At 57.7% G+C, this 13,333-nt stretch overlaps 1 protein-coding gene across 2 annotated transcripts in view; it reads left to right on the plus strand.

The window, feature by feature from the left end:
- RCC1L (RCC1 like) overlaps positions 1-9,847 on the plus strand; it is a 34,000-nt gene extending 24,153 nt beyond the window's left edge. For both annotated transcript variants that reach the window (XM_040456195.1, XM_040456196.1), the window contains 4 exons: positions 406-493; positions 1,349-1,522; positions 3,536-3,621; positions 9,578-9,847. In XM_040456195.1, coding sequence (XP_040312129.1) covers positions 406-493; positions 1,349-1,522; positions 3,536-3,621; positions 9,578-9,655 — 426 coding nt within the window. In that variant the 3' untranslated portion in view covers positions 9,656-9,847. The remainder of the gene's footprint in view (positions 1-405; positions 494-1,348; positions 1,523-3,535; positions 3,622-9,577) is intronic.
- Positions 9,848-13,333: the final 3,486 nt, after the last annotated feature.

Below are 13,333 nucleotides of genomic sequence, written 5' to 3' on the forward strand. Positions count from 1 at the left end.
CTCCACTCCTTGGGATGTCCTCTCTCCCCTTGCCTGGTTAGCTCTGCTCATCCTTCAGGTCACAGGATCAAATGAAGCCTTCCTGGTCCTTCCCTGACCGCTCCTACCCCCAGACTAGATCAGGTTCCCCGACGTTCAGAGACCCTGGACTCTCCTCAGTGCAGATTAATTTCATGTTAATTTTGACCGGCTTCTGCTTTCTCCACCAGACTCCGTTCTGAGAGAGGGCCCGAGTCTCCTGTTCCCTGTCGAATTCCCAGTGCCCAGTTAGATGTTTAGTTTATCCTGGACGTTCAGGAAATATTTGTAGATTGAATGAACAAACCGGGACTTCCGTGCTTTGTCCACAAGACAGAACATTCCCGAGTTTGCCTTCCTAACAGCGTGGTTCTTGCTCTGCTTCAGGTGAACGTGCCCCGGTGCTTGCCCTTCTCAGGAGTGGGCAGGGTGAAGCAGGCCGCGTGCGGTGGCACAGGCTGTGCGGTGTTAAATGGTGAGACCCTCCTACGGCCAGTGGGTTGGGCGGGAGAAGGGTCAGTGTCCGTTGGCGTCACAGCCACAGACCTTAGCCTGAGGGAGGGAGGGAGGGCAGTGTGGCCCTGGGAAGGTCCAGCTAGACTGGGCCCAGTTACTAGAGGGAGAGCTTGACTTGTTGGCAGGAGGTAATAGTCGTGATTCAGATGTGGACAGATCGACAGCGACAGGGCACAGTCACTCTGGCCTGTTACAGCAGACCTCTGGAGGGGCCGAGCTGTCTCTCCCGCTCCCTTAGCCTCGGCCAGAGACTCAGCCCTGCCTTCCCAGCGAGGCTGTGCCAGGAGACAAAGGCAGATAGGAGAAGGGCCGTAGGGTCTGGATACCGAGGCCTGTGCCCCTGGGATTAAGTGTCTAGGGTCGCTGATGAGCATTACAAACTTCTGTGACGAAAAGAATCATTTCTAAGACTTGCAGAAATCGGGCCAGAGGTTCTTTGTGTACTTGGCTTGGTCTCCCGATCCGTTTGAAATGTAGAGTGTCAGTGTGGGGAAAACCATCCTTCTGGGCCTCCCCCGTGCTCATGGGGCTTCTGCGTGATTGATGAACTGGGCCCATCCAGGTGACCCTCAAGATGTGGGAAATTTGTATCCTGAGGTGGGCTAGCCGGCTAGACATTCGCCACAAGCAAGAATTAGAAAGAGGAGAAAAGAAACATTATTTTAAGTATCTGTCCGTATGTTCTTGCCAAGCAAGGAGGGGGAAAAAAAAATCCATGTGGACATAATGCGTCTTGGTGGTACAGTCTGAATTTCTAATGAAGGCGGGCTGCACTTGATTTGACTTACTGACCGTTGTTTTTGCTGTAATGTAGGAGAAGGACATGTTTTTGTCTGGGGCTACGGAATTCTTGGGAAAGGACCAAACCTCGTGGAAACTGCACTTCCAGAAATGATTCCACCCACCCTCTTTGGCCTGACAGAGTTCAACCCAGAAGTCCAAGTCTCCCTCATCCGATGCGGCCTCAGCCACTTTGCCGCCCTTACCAGTAAGTGACCGGGCCCGTGTGGCCCCAAAGACGGGCAGAGCTTAGCTGTCTCCCCAGGCAGTGGGGTGATGTTTCCTCGTGGATAATTAAAGAGAGCGGCTAATCCAGAGTTGCTTGGCTTGGGGACATATGATGTGTACCTTCTCTTCATCCCAAAGTTGTGTTTTTGGTTCATTTGGTTTGTGGTCAGGTTAACGTTAAAGTGAGTTTTCTCAAGAGGATCCCAGGCGGTGGTGGGAGAGGGACCGTCGAGCGTGTTGGGGATGCCGGCGGAAACTGGCGGAGGTTTGGCGAGTCCACGGCGGGTAATTAGGAACCGGTCGTGTGGGGTGGCAAGAGGCAGATCTGTCGGCCCTCCTGTGGTTTTGTGGAGGTGAGTCTGCCCGAGTGCCCCAGAGGGCTGGCAGGAGCGTGACCGAGGGGAGGCGAGACGGGGTTTGCGCACAGGTTTGCCAGACTACGAGGCCGTGAAGCATCCGGTTCCTCTGTGGCCCTCTAGCTTGCGTGCTTCTCTTGAACCACAGCGACTGCTGGTTCAGTTTGCCCACGTTAGTCAAATAGGAAGACTGAACTGAGTTTCGTGTTGTGATTCTCAAGCAGACTCGCGGTTTCTTTGCAATTAGAAGCCCTTTTACTCGTTTCGTGGTTAGGAATTGGCTGGTTTGTGTTCTTGTTTTCTTTAAGCATCTGGGCTGGGACGGTGAGTTTGGGTCGTCTTGAGTCACGTGAGTTTTTTGAAGCTCATTTTGCTTTTAGCAAGTAAGCATCGGTGTGGACGGATTTTGGAGGCAGTGCAGATGTGTCTCACAGGATGTTTTCAGGCCTCTGCGTCTGTGTGCAGAGTCGCCTGCCCGGAAATCCATACGGAGTGTGAGCCTGGGGGCGACTGTTTTCTGTTTGTGGTCGTGCCGTGTGGCCATTGTGGGTCACCTTGAAGTGAATTCCCCGTCTAGATTTCTCCCAAGACCTGGCCACTCTCCACATGGGGGTCACCGTCCCTAGCGGGGGGGGGGCGGCGCCCATTGGAGTTTGGGTTTTTGCCCTGCCCCCGGGCCCAGCTGGGAGTCGGCGTTGGGTTTACCCTGAGGTCTGCTAACATTTTGGGGGCCCAGACTGACTGGGTCTGTTGAACACATCGCATCTGAGGGCAGAGGACCAAGGAGGATGGTTGGATCAGGGGGATCTGCCAGCTCGGAACAAAAGGATTCTTTATTTAATCAGACCAGATTATTGTCGTCCCGGCTTCTCTGCGGCCTTTCTTCTAGTCCCCGTGACCAAAGCCTTTTCTCTGTGTCACAGAGCACCCCAAACTGGTGTGTACGGAAGTCTAAAGCGAGCGCTGGGCTCTGGGCAGTGCCCAGAGCTCCGTCAGGCAGGTTGGCATTCCCAGAGCTCCCGTCTGGGTTCTGTCTCCCGGCCGTCCTCCACGGCACCCTGTCTGTCCTCCTTCACGGCATGTTTTACAGTTTGTAAACCTGCATTTTTACAGTGAGTTCTGCTCATTTGTTTGTGTCTAGCTCCAGCCCCATGAGGACAGGGACTGTGTGTGTGTTTGGTCACTGCTGTGTCCCAGCTCCCAGCACACAGACGAAGACCTGGCCCAGAGAGGCTCTGGTCACTTTGTAGCTCTCAACCAGATGCTCCTGAGAGAGAGAGAAACCCAGGCAAGGAATACATCGCCCTACTCCTCACTCCGCCAGGGCATGACCGGGGATTGAGGGTGCTCAGCTTTCGAGATTTGAGGCGGGGTGTGTGTAAGAGCGGGCTTGTGGCCAGAGCCCCACGCGTGTGCCAGCGTCCCACGTGACGAACACAGCGCGGGTCTGGGCTTGGCCGTGTTCTGGTGGCGGTAAACTGTTCCCTTCAGAGGAGAGCGTGAACGCCTGGGAGAAATTGAGATTTCACGTCGGGCCCTGTGGGTGCCTAGAAAGCCTGTTCTCATGACCCTTCCCCCTGTTGGAGACTTGCCCTTGGCCTGGCCCCAACCGAGCTACCTTTTTCCTTTCTTTGCAGACAGAGGAGAGCTGTTTGTGTGGGGCAAGAACATCCGAGGGTGCCTGGGCATCGGTCGCCTGGAAGACCAGTATTTCCCGTGGAGGGTAAGGCTGCATGGGTGGGCTCAGGCCACACCCACAGGGAGGCCCCCCCCCCCCCCCCGGGTGGTGGTGCGGGGACCCGCTCCCCACCGCGCCGTGGCTTCAGGGGAGGCCGCGCCGTGGTGAGGAGCCCGAGCCGGCGCCCGGCTCCAGCTTCTCGCTGCCCTCGGCTCCGTCCTGAGGCCTGTCGAGTGAGCGGCCCGCCCGGCCGAGGCTTCCAGCCCCGCGGTGCCCTGGGAGAAGCCTCGTGGGAGGCTGGCCGTGGGCACGCGGAGCGGGGAGACGACGCGCCAGTGCCTGGGAGAGAAGTAGGTGCAGGCCGGGTCCCCCCCCCCCCCCCCCCGCGAGGGGGAGATTCGAGACGAAGAAGGTGCTGTGCCAGGGGCCGTCCCCAGAGGCCTGTGCAGAGGAAAGTTTGACAGCGAATTCGGAGGAAAGCGGGCTGTTTCATAGAGTGCCTTAACCACAGCCGGCAGAGTGAAAAAAAAAGTTTTTCTTAGGGGGAGGATGCAATTACACAACAAAGGCTCGTTTCAAAATTAAAGGGGAGAAAGGTTCTCTCTTAAATTGTAGTTTATCTCAGTGTTGTTTGCTAAGTTCTCCTGAAAACCGAAAAAGCTGTTGGTATTTTTGAGAACAGCACAAGAGGTATTATAAATATGAGACACCCCCCCCCCCCCCCGGCGCGGATCGCGGGGGCAGCCGGGGGCACTGGTTTCTTATGTTCCCTTCCGGAAACAGTCAGCAGGCTCTGCATAGAAAGTGTGTGTGTATGCACGTGTGTGTGTGTGTGTGTGTGCGCGTGCTCGGCTTAAAGTATTTTCTGTGAACGTTGGATTTTAATCATGTGTTGTGAGGGGCGCCCGGGTGGCTCAGTCAGCTGAGAGTCCGACTCTTGATTTCAGCTCAAGTCATGATCCCAGGGTCATGGGATCGAGCCCCATGTCGGGCTCCACAGTGGGTGTGGAACCTGCTTAAGATTCTCTCTCTCTGCCCCTCTTCTGCTCATGCTTTCTCTCTCTCAAAAATAAGCATTTTTTAAAAATTAAAAAAAAATACATTTTGAAATTGTGTAAAGCATTTTTTGAAACGACATGTAAAAATGCAAAAGGAATTTCTAACTTAGGTCAAATAACGAGGATTTGCCCATCCAAACCCCCCTGCAAAACGTTTGGAGGCACTTGAGCATTTTAGGGGCTCTTTCCCTTGGCTGCCCGCTGTCCTGGCCCCCTGTGACCTCGGCAGGCCCTGACCCCTTTATAAAAACCATGTATGCAGTCTCTAAGAACACAGGGCAGGATTGAGGCTTGATGTTGGCTGGGAACAAATGGTTGTGCACCAGAGCTGTCTGCAGGCTGCCCACTGCTCACGCGCCCGTTCGCCTGAGCCTGGGATTCCCGTGATGTGGGAGGAGTGGACAGCCGGTTGTGGCCAGCGGGTGGCAGGCCAGGTGATGCGAGCATCGGTAAGGTAGAGGCCCCGCTTGCCTTCACTCTGAGGGGATGCTGGGGACGCGGTAGAGCAGCTGGGTGTTGGATGACTGACCGGCGTGACTCCCCACCTGCCCTCCTGTCCTCCGCATCGGAGTGACGGTCAGCCACGAGATAAGACTGCAAATCTGATCACTGTGCCAGCGAAAAATGGCTGGGCTCTGGCATCCGTTGGGGAGCTGGAATCGGCAGGCTTCCGGGGCCTGGGGCCACCTGCTGTTCAGACCGGAGCCGCCTCCGCAGACTCCCTACTCAGCAAGCGGGGCACCCGTGTGGTTGGGGAGGGGACGCCCCGGGCTGTCCCCCTGATGGCTGCCAGACTGTCGTCCTCCCCTGGCACGTGTCCCGAGCCCTGCGTGCTTGCAGGTTCGGGGGGGGGGGGGGCCGGCGAAGGAGAGCACTGTGGAGGGTGGTGCTGGGGGCCTGGCCCCTCCCGTGCTCTGTGTCGGGCTGGGCTCTGGGGAGGGCCGTGGCAGGAACCAGGTTTGGGGTCAGCGGGGCTGGATTCCTTCAAGATCAGATCAGCCTCTTATTGGCAGCTGGACCTCACTCTAGTCTGTTCAGTTGCACTCTTTTTTTTTTTTTTTTAATGTTTATTTATTTTTGAGAGAGAGTGTGTGTGTGTGTGAGGAAAGGGCAGAGAGGAGAGACAGAGAATCCCAAGCAGGCTCTGTACAGTCAGCCAGGCACCCCAGCATTCACTGTCTTTTAAATTACAGGCGACTTTTATTTTTAAAAACTGTGTTTTCTTACTAATCTTCGGGGGTGGGGGGGGGACTGTTCTATCATTTTAAAAGTATTCCAAGAAGGTGGGGGCGTCTGGGTGGCTCCGTCGGTTCAGCGTCCGACTCTTGATTTCAGCTCAGGTCATGATCTCATGGTTCGTGAGATCGAGCCCTGCATCGGGCTCTGTGTCGACAGCACGGAGCCTGCTTGGGATTCTCTGTCTCCCTCTCTCTCTGCCCCTCCCCTGCTCGTGCTCTCTCTTTCAAAATAAATAAACATCTTAAAAAAATAAAAGCATTCCAAGAAGGGAGGAAAACCAGTAAAGCCTTATTTGTAGCTCCTACAATGGCACTGAGTCTGTTGCTGTTAGGCTCCCAGAGCCTGGCCTCCGACAGTGCGAAGGCCCAGGGAGTGACTGCAGAGCCACCCGATTCAAAACCCTCTCCTTCCGGAAGCTTTCCAGGAGGTTTTCCTGCTGCCCACTGACACTCAGAGCTCAGGGAGGGTCGGTGACGTCTTCAGGGCCGCTCATCCAGGAAGCAGCAGGGCCCGGATTCAGACTCCGATGTGTCTGACTTGGAGACGGTGGTCTCTTCTCCGTGCCGCCCTCTGGGAGGGCCCGGGGCTGGAGCTGGAGGTCCCCGGCGGTGGGGAGAGGCGGGGACTCACCGTCCAGGTCTTTACGGGACCCTCCGACCTGTATGGCGGCACCGTGGGCGTGGGAACAGGCCACTGGGGCACACGCCCCACCCACCCGGCAGTGTGGCCTTCCGGGCCAGCGTCGCTGCCTGCCTGAGGGGACAGCTCTCCGGCGTGCTGGGCACCTTGCTGTTCTCCCTCGGCCTCAGGACCCCCTGAAGCCCCCCCACCCCCCACCAGCCTGCAGCCGGGCTCACTGACTTCAGGGGTCAAGGGGGCTGCCCCGTCTCATGGCCACTCAGAAGCAGGGGCTGCGACCCGAACTTGGGGCTCTGTGTGCAGGCAGTGCCGCCCTTGCCCTGTGCCCCTCGGGTCAGGACCAGGTTGGGTTGGGGCGCACAGGCTGGCAGATGGGCCCTGGGCCCCAGGACGGTGTCTGGGGGAGCTGACCTCTTGGTGCCACAAACGACCTGGCAGACGCAGCCAAGTCGGGGAGCAGCCGGGAGCCCAGCTCCGTGTTCCCTCTGAGTCCCCTGCCTTTGTCCCGTGGATGTTTGTCTTACCACCTTGTCGTGAAGAGGAATGTTCCTGAAGGATTCTGCTCAAACCTTTAAGAGTCCTTCAGGTCAGATGTAGGTTCAGTTTTTGGAACTGTTTCCCTTTGCAGTAATTCTGTCGTGAGCATAAAGTGATTTAGACTAGGAACTTCAACCTCGTTGAAGACACAGAACACACGGCCGGGGGCAATCTCCTCTCGGACGCTGTTCAGAGACCGTGAGAGACTGAGCCCCCACGTGCCAGGGGGAGCGGGAACCACAGGAACCCCGCTGCTCCCCAGAAGGGGCTCAGAGGCCAGCCCTAGCCCCAACCAGCCTCTGAGCCGGTAGACCAGGGCCAGGTGGTTTACTCTGCTCGGGGGCCCTAATGGCCAGAGCGCTTGGGGAGCAAGAACACAGGTGCTTGCGTGCCGCAGCCTGGGGACACATTAGTGCCGAGGGCGGCAGCCTCCCCGGGAAAGGTCAACAAAATGCGCTCTAATGGCCCAGGAAGGTTGCTAGGAGTTCGTCTGGGCCCAGTCACCCCAGAGGCAACCTGTTTTCTTCTGCCTCTGTGGCCAGCCTGGCCCACTCTCTGCACCCCTGTGCCTTTGCGATGAGCCGGGGGTGCTGCTCGGTGTGCTCAGTGATTTCTGTGATGGGTGTCGCCGAAGACGTTTGTTTGGGGAGAGAGGGGCAGGTAGCAGGACTCAGTCACTCGCATCCATTTGCCTGCCGGCCAGGAGCCCCTAATGGACTTGCCACCCCACACGGAAGGCAGCAGGCTCCACTGCCTCTGGGCTTTTAGGCCAGGCCATCTGGGGGAGCCCTTTCCCCCCCTTATGCTCAGTAAACTCCACAGGCTGCTACGGACCCCCTTTATAGCTGTCACGCTGCCTGGCGGAGCGCTTGCCACCAGGGGAGGGTGGCAGCATTTGGATCGGGTCGGAGGCAGCAGCATCCTGTCTGGAAGGCCATGGAATCAGTTAAAAATCCAGTTCCAAGGGAAGGTGGGAATAAAGGGGCAGATGCTGACAGGGTGGGACTGAGACATATTTAGGGGGCGCCTGGGGGGCTCAGTCGGTGAAGCATCCGACTCTTGATTTTGGCTCAGGTTGTGATCTCGCGGTTTGTGAGTTCGAGTCCCGCATCAGGCTCTTTGCTGACAGTATGGAGCCTGCTTGGGATCCTCTCTCTCCCTCTCTCTCTGCCCCTCCCCCACGTGCACATGCTCTCTCTCTCTCTCTCTCTCTCTCTCTCTCTCTCCCTCTCAAAATAAATGAACATTTGATAAACTTCCGAAAGGTATTTAATACCAGGGTGCCTGGCTGGCTCAGTAGGAAGAGCGTGCGACTCTTGAGTTTAGGGTTGTGAGTGAAACCCCCACACTGGGCGTAGCGATTACTTAAAAACAAAATCGGGGGAAAAAAAGGTATCTAATGCCTTTTCGTTCTTTTTCACTGAATGTCATTCTATGGGGGAGCCATGAGAGTGGCCCGCCTCTTGAAAATAATGATAATAATATTGTCATAGGAGGAAGAAAAGCGCCCCTCCTCTGGAGAACGGGCTTGGCTATGGGGACGTGCCAATCCTTGAGTTGTGGGCCCACCCGGAGCTGGTTGGGGTGGTCACTTCCAAGGCCTGTAGAACAATGAGAGTCATTTTATTTTATTTTTAAAATTCTAAGTTTATTTATCCTGAGAGAGACCAACACAGTACAAGCACGGGAGGGGCAGAGAGAGAGAGAGAGAGAGAGAGAGAGGATCCCAAGCAGGCTCCACGCTGTCAGCACAGAGCCCGACGCGGGGCTCGAGCTCACGAACCGCGAGATCATGACCTGAGCCGAAATCCTGAGTCGGGCACTTACCCGACTGAGCTGCCCAGGTGCCCCCAGTGAGAGGTCTTTTGAAGGCGAGCAGGCCAGAGCCTCCACAGCAGCCTGATGTCACCTCGCCGGTTGGACTGCGTGCGGTGAAATGTCAGCGCAGGTGGGCAGTGCCGATAGGACTGCCGGCGAGGCTTCTGGCACCGTCTGAGACACGGGGGACGCCCCTTGAGGGTGCCTGTCATCTGGGAAACAGCCGACCTGGGACTGAGGCTGGCGGCTAACTCGGGTAAAGACGCCGGCCCGGGAGCCTCCTTCCCAAAGCGGACCCCGGCTGCAGGAGAAGGGGTTTCTTGAGCTGCCCCAGTGACCCGTGGTGACCCCTAGGGATGGCCAGTAAGCACCTGGCGTGAGAGCAGGTGTTGACCTCTGGCAGGGTCATACTTGGGGGAGTAGGCATGTTCTAGCAGCCTCTCCGACGGGTGGGCATGAAGAGTCACGTCTGCCATCGGCCGGGTGGGACGTCGGGATGGTTCTTTCCACGGTGATTGCGTTTGTCTTAACACGCCTGCCGGCTAGGTAGAAGCACCCCCATTTGCAGGGTGGGGAGCTAACGCTCCGGGAGGGTAAGTCACCTACCAAGAGGCAGAGCCAGGGGTCAGGCCCAGGTTGGGCCTCCTCCAAGCCCGTCTGCCTCCCAGCCAGCCTCGTCCCCTCACGGTGTGCTGGGTCCTGTTTTGCAGGTGACGATGCCCGGGGAGCCCGTGGATGTGGCGTGTGGTGTGGATCACATGGTGACTCTGGCCAAGTCGTTCATCTGATGCTGCTTCTTGACCGGCTCGAGCCCAGACCCGGCCTCAGAGCCACTTGGACTGCTCAGCGGGGGGTCAGAGGGGATCGGGGCCCTTCGTGAAGGGTGACACGCTCTCCCGGTGCCCTTAGCAGGAACGTACTGGAAGAAGTCCCACGATTCAGTCCCTCTGGCTGCGGGTGAGACCTGCCACGTTCACCAGGCCGAGCTCCAGTGAGACGAGTCCCAGGCCACGTGGCCCTGGCAGGGCGAGGGTAATCTACACGTCTCCGCTCTTTCTGGGGAACACACGACGGCTCCCGGGGTCATCTCTGGCTGGAGAGGCGGGTCCAAGGAAAGCTTAGCTCCACGGCATGTTTGATCGTAAAGGGGATCTGGGCCCCGGGAGGGCTTCTCTGACCCTCTGACCACGGCCGAGCTCACGGTTGGCGCGTGGACCCCAGCGCGAGCCCCGTCCTGACCGAGGGAGTCGGGCTGTGGCTTCGGCCAGTCACCCGACTCTGCTGCCCCGCGGCCGGCTCGCGCTGGGACACGAGCTGCAGTCCCTTGAGAGTACCGGTGGGCCCCGGGCGGCACGCACGGCCCACGGCCGTCAGGAGCCTCCTAACCATTCTCCCCGCCTGGCTGGGGAAAGCCGAGGAGCCCCCGCAGGAGGAAGAGCGAGGCCCGATTCTTGGGGCACTGAACACGCCCCGCGGAAGCCTGGCTGGAGGGCCGGCCCCGGGGAAGAGGCTCAGAAAGTGTGGAAAACATTTGAGGAGTAACATAACCTGTCCTCTTGCTTAAAACTTCTTTCAGAACTCTCTTTTGCAATAAAGCCTATTTTCTGCCTTTTTATTTTTGAGCACTGAAGAAGTCTTTTATTTTTACTTTACCTGATCAGTTAGAGATTAGCTTTCAAAAGCCGGACTTTGGACAAAGAGACAGCTAGAAGCCAGTGACAAATAACTTTAGGGGACAGTCTTGCCTGAAGGCAATTTTTCTGAACAGGGTGTCCTCCCACAGTTCAGTTGGGAGAAAATGACGAAATCTGAAACAATTGATAATTGTGCCACAGCCCGGGGAGCTCAGTGGCTGCACCCCCTTCCTTTTGTCCAGTCACTCAACAAATACTTCCCGTCAGCCCCTGTATGCCAGGCTCGTGTAGCACACTGGGTCACTTGGGGCCAAGAGCCCTGCGAGCAGGTGTCATGAAGCTGACTTCTAGGAGGTGGAACACCGTAAACAGGCAAAATGGAAAATACGGTAAGACGGTTATGCGGGCTGTGGAGAAAAAGCAGGGGAAGGGGGCTGGTGATGTGGGGCGCTTTGCGGTCTAAAGTGGAATGCTTGGGGTGCCTGGCTGGTTCGGAGCGGGAGATTTTCGATCTTTGGGTTGTAGGTTCTAGCTCCACATTGGGTATAGAGATTACTTAAAAGTAAAATCTTTATGGGGGCGCCTGGGTGGCTCCGTCGGTTAAGCGTCCAGCTTCGGCTCAGGTCATGATCTTGTGGTTTGTGAGTTCGAGACCCACATCAGGCTCTGTGCTGACAGCTCAGAGCCTGGAACCTGCTTCGGATTCTCTGTCTCCCTCTCTCTCTGCCCCTCCGCCACTCACGCTCTGTCTCTGTCTCTGTCTCTCAAAAATAAACGTTTAAAAAAAAAATTTTTTTTTTTTTATTTTGGAAAGAGAGTGGGGGAGAGGGGCAGAGGGAGACAGAATCCCAAGCAGGCTCCAAGCCCAGCATGGAGCCCGACCCTGGGATCCTGACCTAAGCCAAGATCAAGAGTTGGACGCTCAGCTGACCCAGGCGCTGCAAAAATAGTCTTAAAAAAAAAAAAAACGTGGAATGGTCACTTCTTTAAGCAGGAGTCCTTGCTGTGTGTGGCCAGAGGCTGCAGGAACCAGCCAGGTTGCATCTGGGGGAGCGGCCCCGGGACCCCTGTCGGGCTCATGCTTACCTCCTCTTCTCTGTGGAGAACCAGTTCTTAAGCTTTACAGCAAAGGTTTCCCATAAACTTGAGAGACAAATTGAAAATGCTTTGTCACCTTCCTTCCCCAAACTCATGGTGGGGCCGCGTACCGTGTCGCTCCAGTGGTGAAGGACAGAAATCTGTCCTCCCTGAACTACCGATCTTAAAGCACCCGCCAGTTTACAGAGGGGGAGTGTCCAGAAGGCCACGGTCATGCCGGGGGTCCCCCTGGTGGTGGTCAGGGGCAGGAAGTGATGGTGCTGGGCAGGGTCCGTCGAGTGGTTTGGAGCCTCCCACCCCAGATTCGGATCCGGTGACTACCTCCATGGTGGACACCGTGACCGCGGCACTTGTAAGGGACGCCCTCGGTCGGGCTTGGTCTGCCTGGCTGGTCAGATGGCGTCAGCCACACGCCAGGCCCTCTCCACGGTCGTCTTCTGTGCCAGGCTCTCCGCTTCCGTCCCCTCGTTCCTGACCCTCCCAGCACTGGGCAGTTGGGTCCCCGTGGATGTCCTGGCTCTGATGCGTCATCTGAAGGCCTGAGAGGGCGCTCAGCCTGCAGACCCCAGAGGGAAAAGCCTTCAGGGCAGCAGAACTTTCTGGAGCTCAGGGTGGTAAGAGTGCTCCAGCCCCCCTGCGCCAAGCCCTTCCATCTCCAGGGGCAGGGGTGAGGTGGGGTGGGCGTGGGCATCGGTGGTTGGGGCCAAGCGCAGACCTAGGCTTTCAGCCCCGCCCTGCTCACACCTGCCTTCCACGGAAAATGCCAGAGAGAGATTCCAGGATCTCTTCTGTGCCCAGGCAGCCCCGATGCCCACCTACCAAGGCAGCAAGGAGCCAGACACCTGAGGCTCATGGGAGGGGCGCTGGGCAGGTGCCCTCCCTCTTGCCTCCAGGGTATCTTGTGCAAGCAACCCTTCCCGGGGGTGTGACGTCCACAGCAGGGCTCCAGGCTTGGGGAAGAAGCCCTGTCCTCCATGACCCCCCCCCCCCCGCCCCCCGGCCCCACCTCTGCCAGAGGTCTGGGAAGGAATGGTGGATGTAGTGGCCAGTCTCCAGGATGGCCCCCGAGCCCCCGATCTGCTGGCTCTCACACCCCTGAGCGGCCTCGGCCTGTGTCCAGTCCGAGCTGGGCTGTATGATGATGGCATGGCGCTCAGCGGTGGTGTGTGAATTCTGAGGCCTGGGAAGAAAAAAACCATTGTGGCTTCTCCCTTGGCCCTCGAATCCCTTGCTCTGGGCGAGACCAGGCACCCTACCGCGAGGAGACTCGAGCAACCCCGCGCGGGGGGGCCCACGCGGAGAGGAAGAGGCTTCCTGCCAGCAGCCGGGCCCAACCTGCCGGCTGTGTGAACAAACCGCCTTGGAAGCAGATCCTCGGGTCCCTCGGCCAAGACTTCAGACGACTGCAGCCTCGCGAGGGGCTCTGGGCCAGAACTGCTCAGACTGCTCCCGGATTCCTAACCCACAGAAACCGCCAGGCGCAAATAGTCATTTTCCAAGCTGCTAAGTTTGGGGGCCACTCGTTACGCAGCACCAGGCAACTAATTCGGCGCCTCTCGCTCTGGGGCACGTTTCCTCTCTCAGACTCTGGGTGTTGGGCTGGAAGCCTTGTTCTCCCTCCTCCCAGCACCCCTGGCCTGTCCTCCACCCACCCCCGCTCCCGACCGTGGCAGAGAAGGGAAAGATAGACGTGGTCCCGGGTCAGCCCCAAATCACACAGCCGTCAGCCACCAC

This window comes from Herpailurus yagouaroundi, unplaced genomic scaffold (assembly GCF_014898765.1).
Source record: "Herpailurus yagouaroundi ecotype Mexico unplaced genomic scaffold, PumYag 216, whole genome shotgun sequence".
NCBI lineage: Eukaryota > Metazoa > Chordata > Mammalia > Carnivora > Felidae > Herpailurus > Herpailurus yagouaroundi.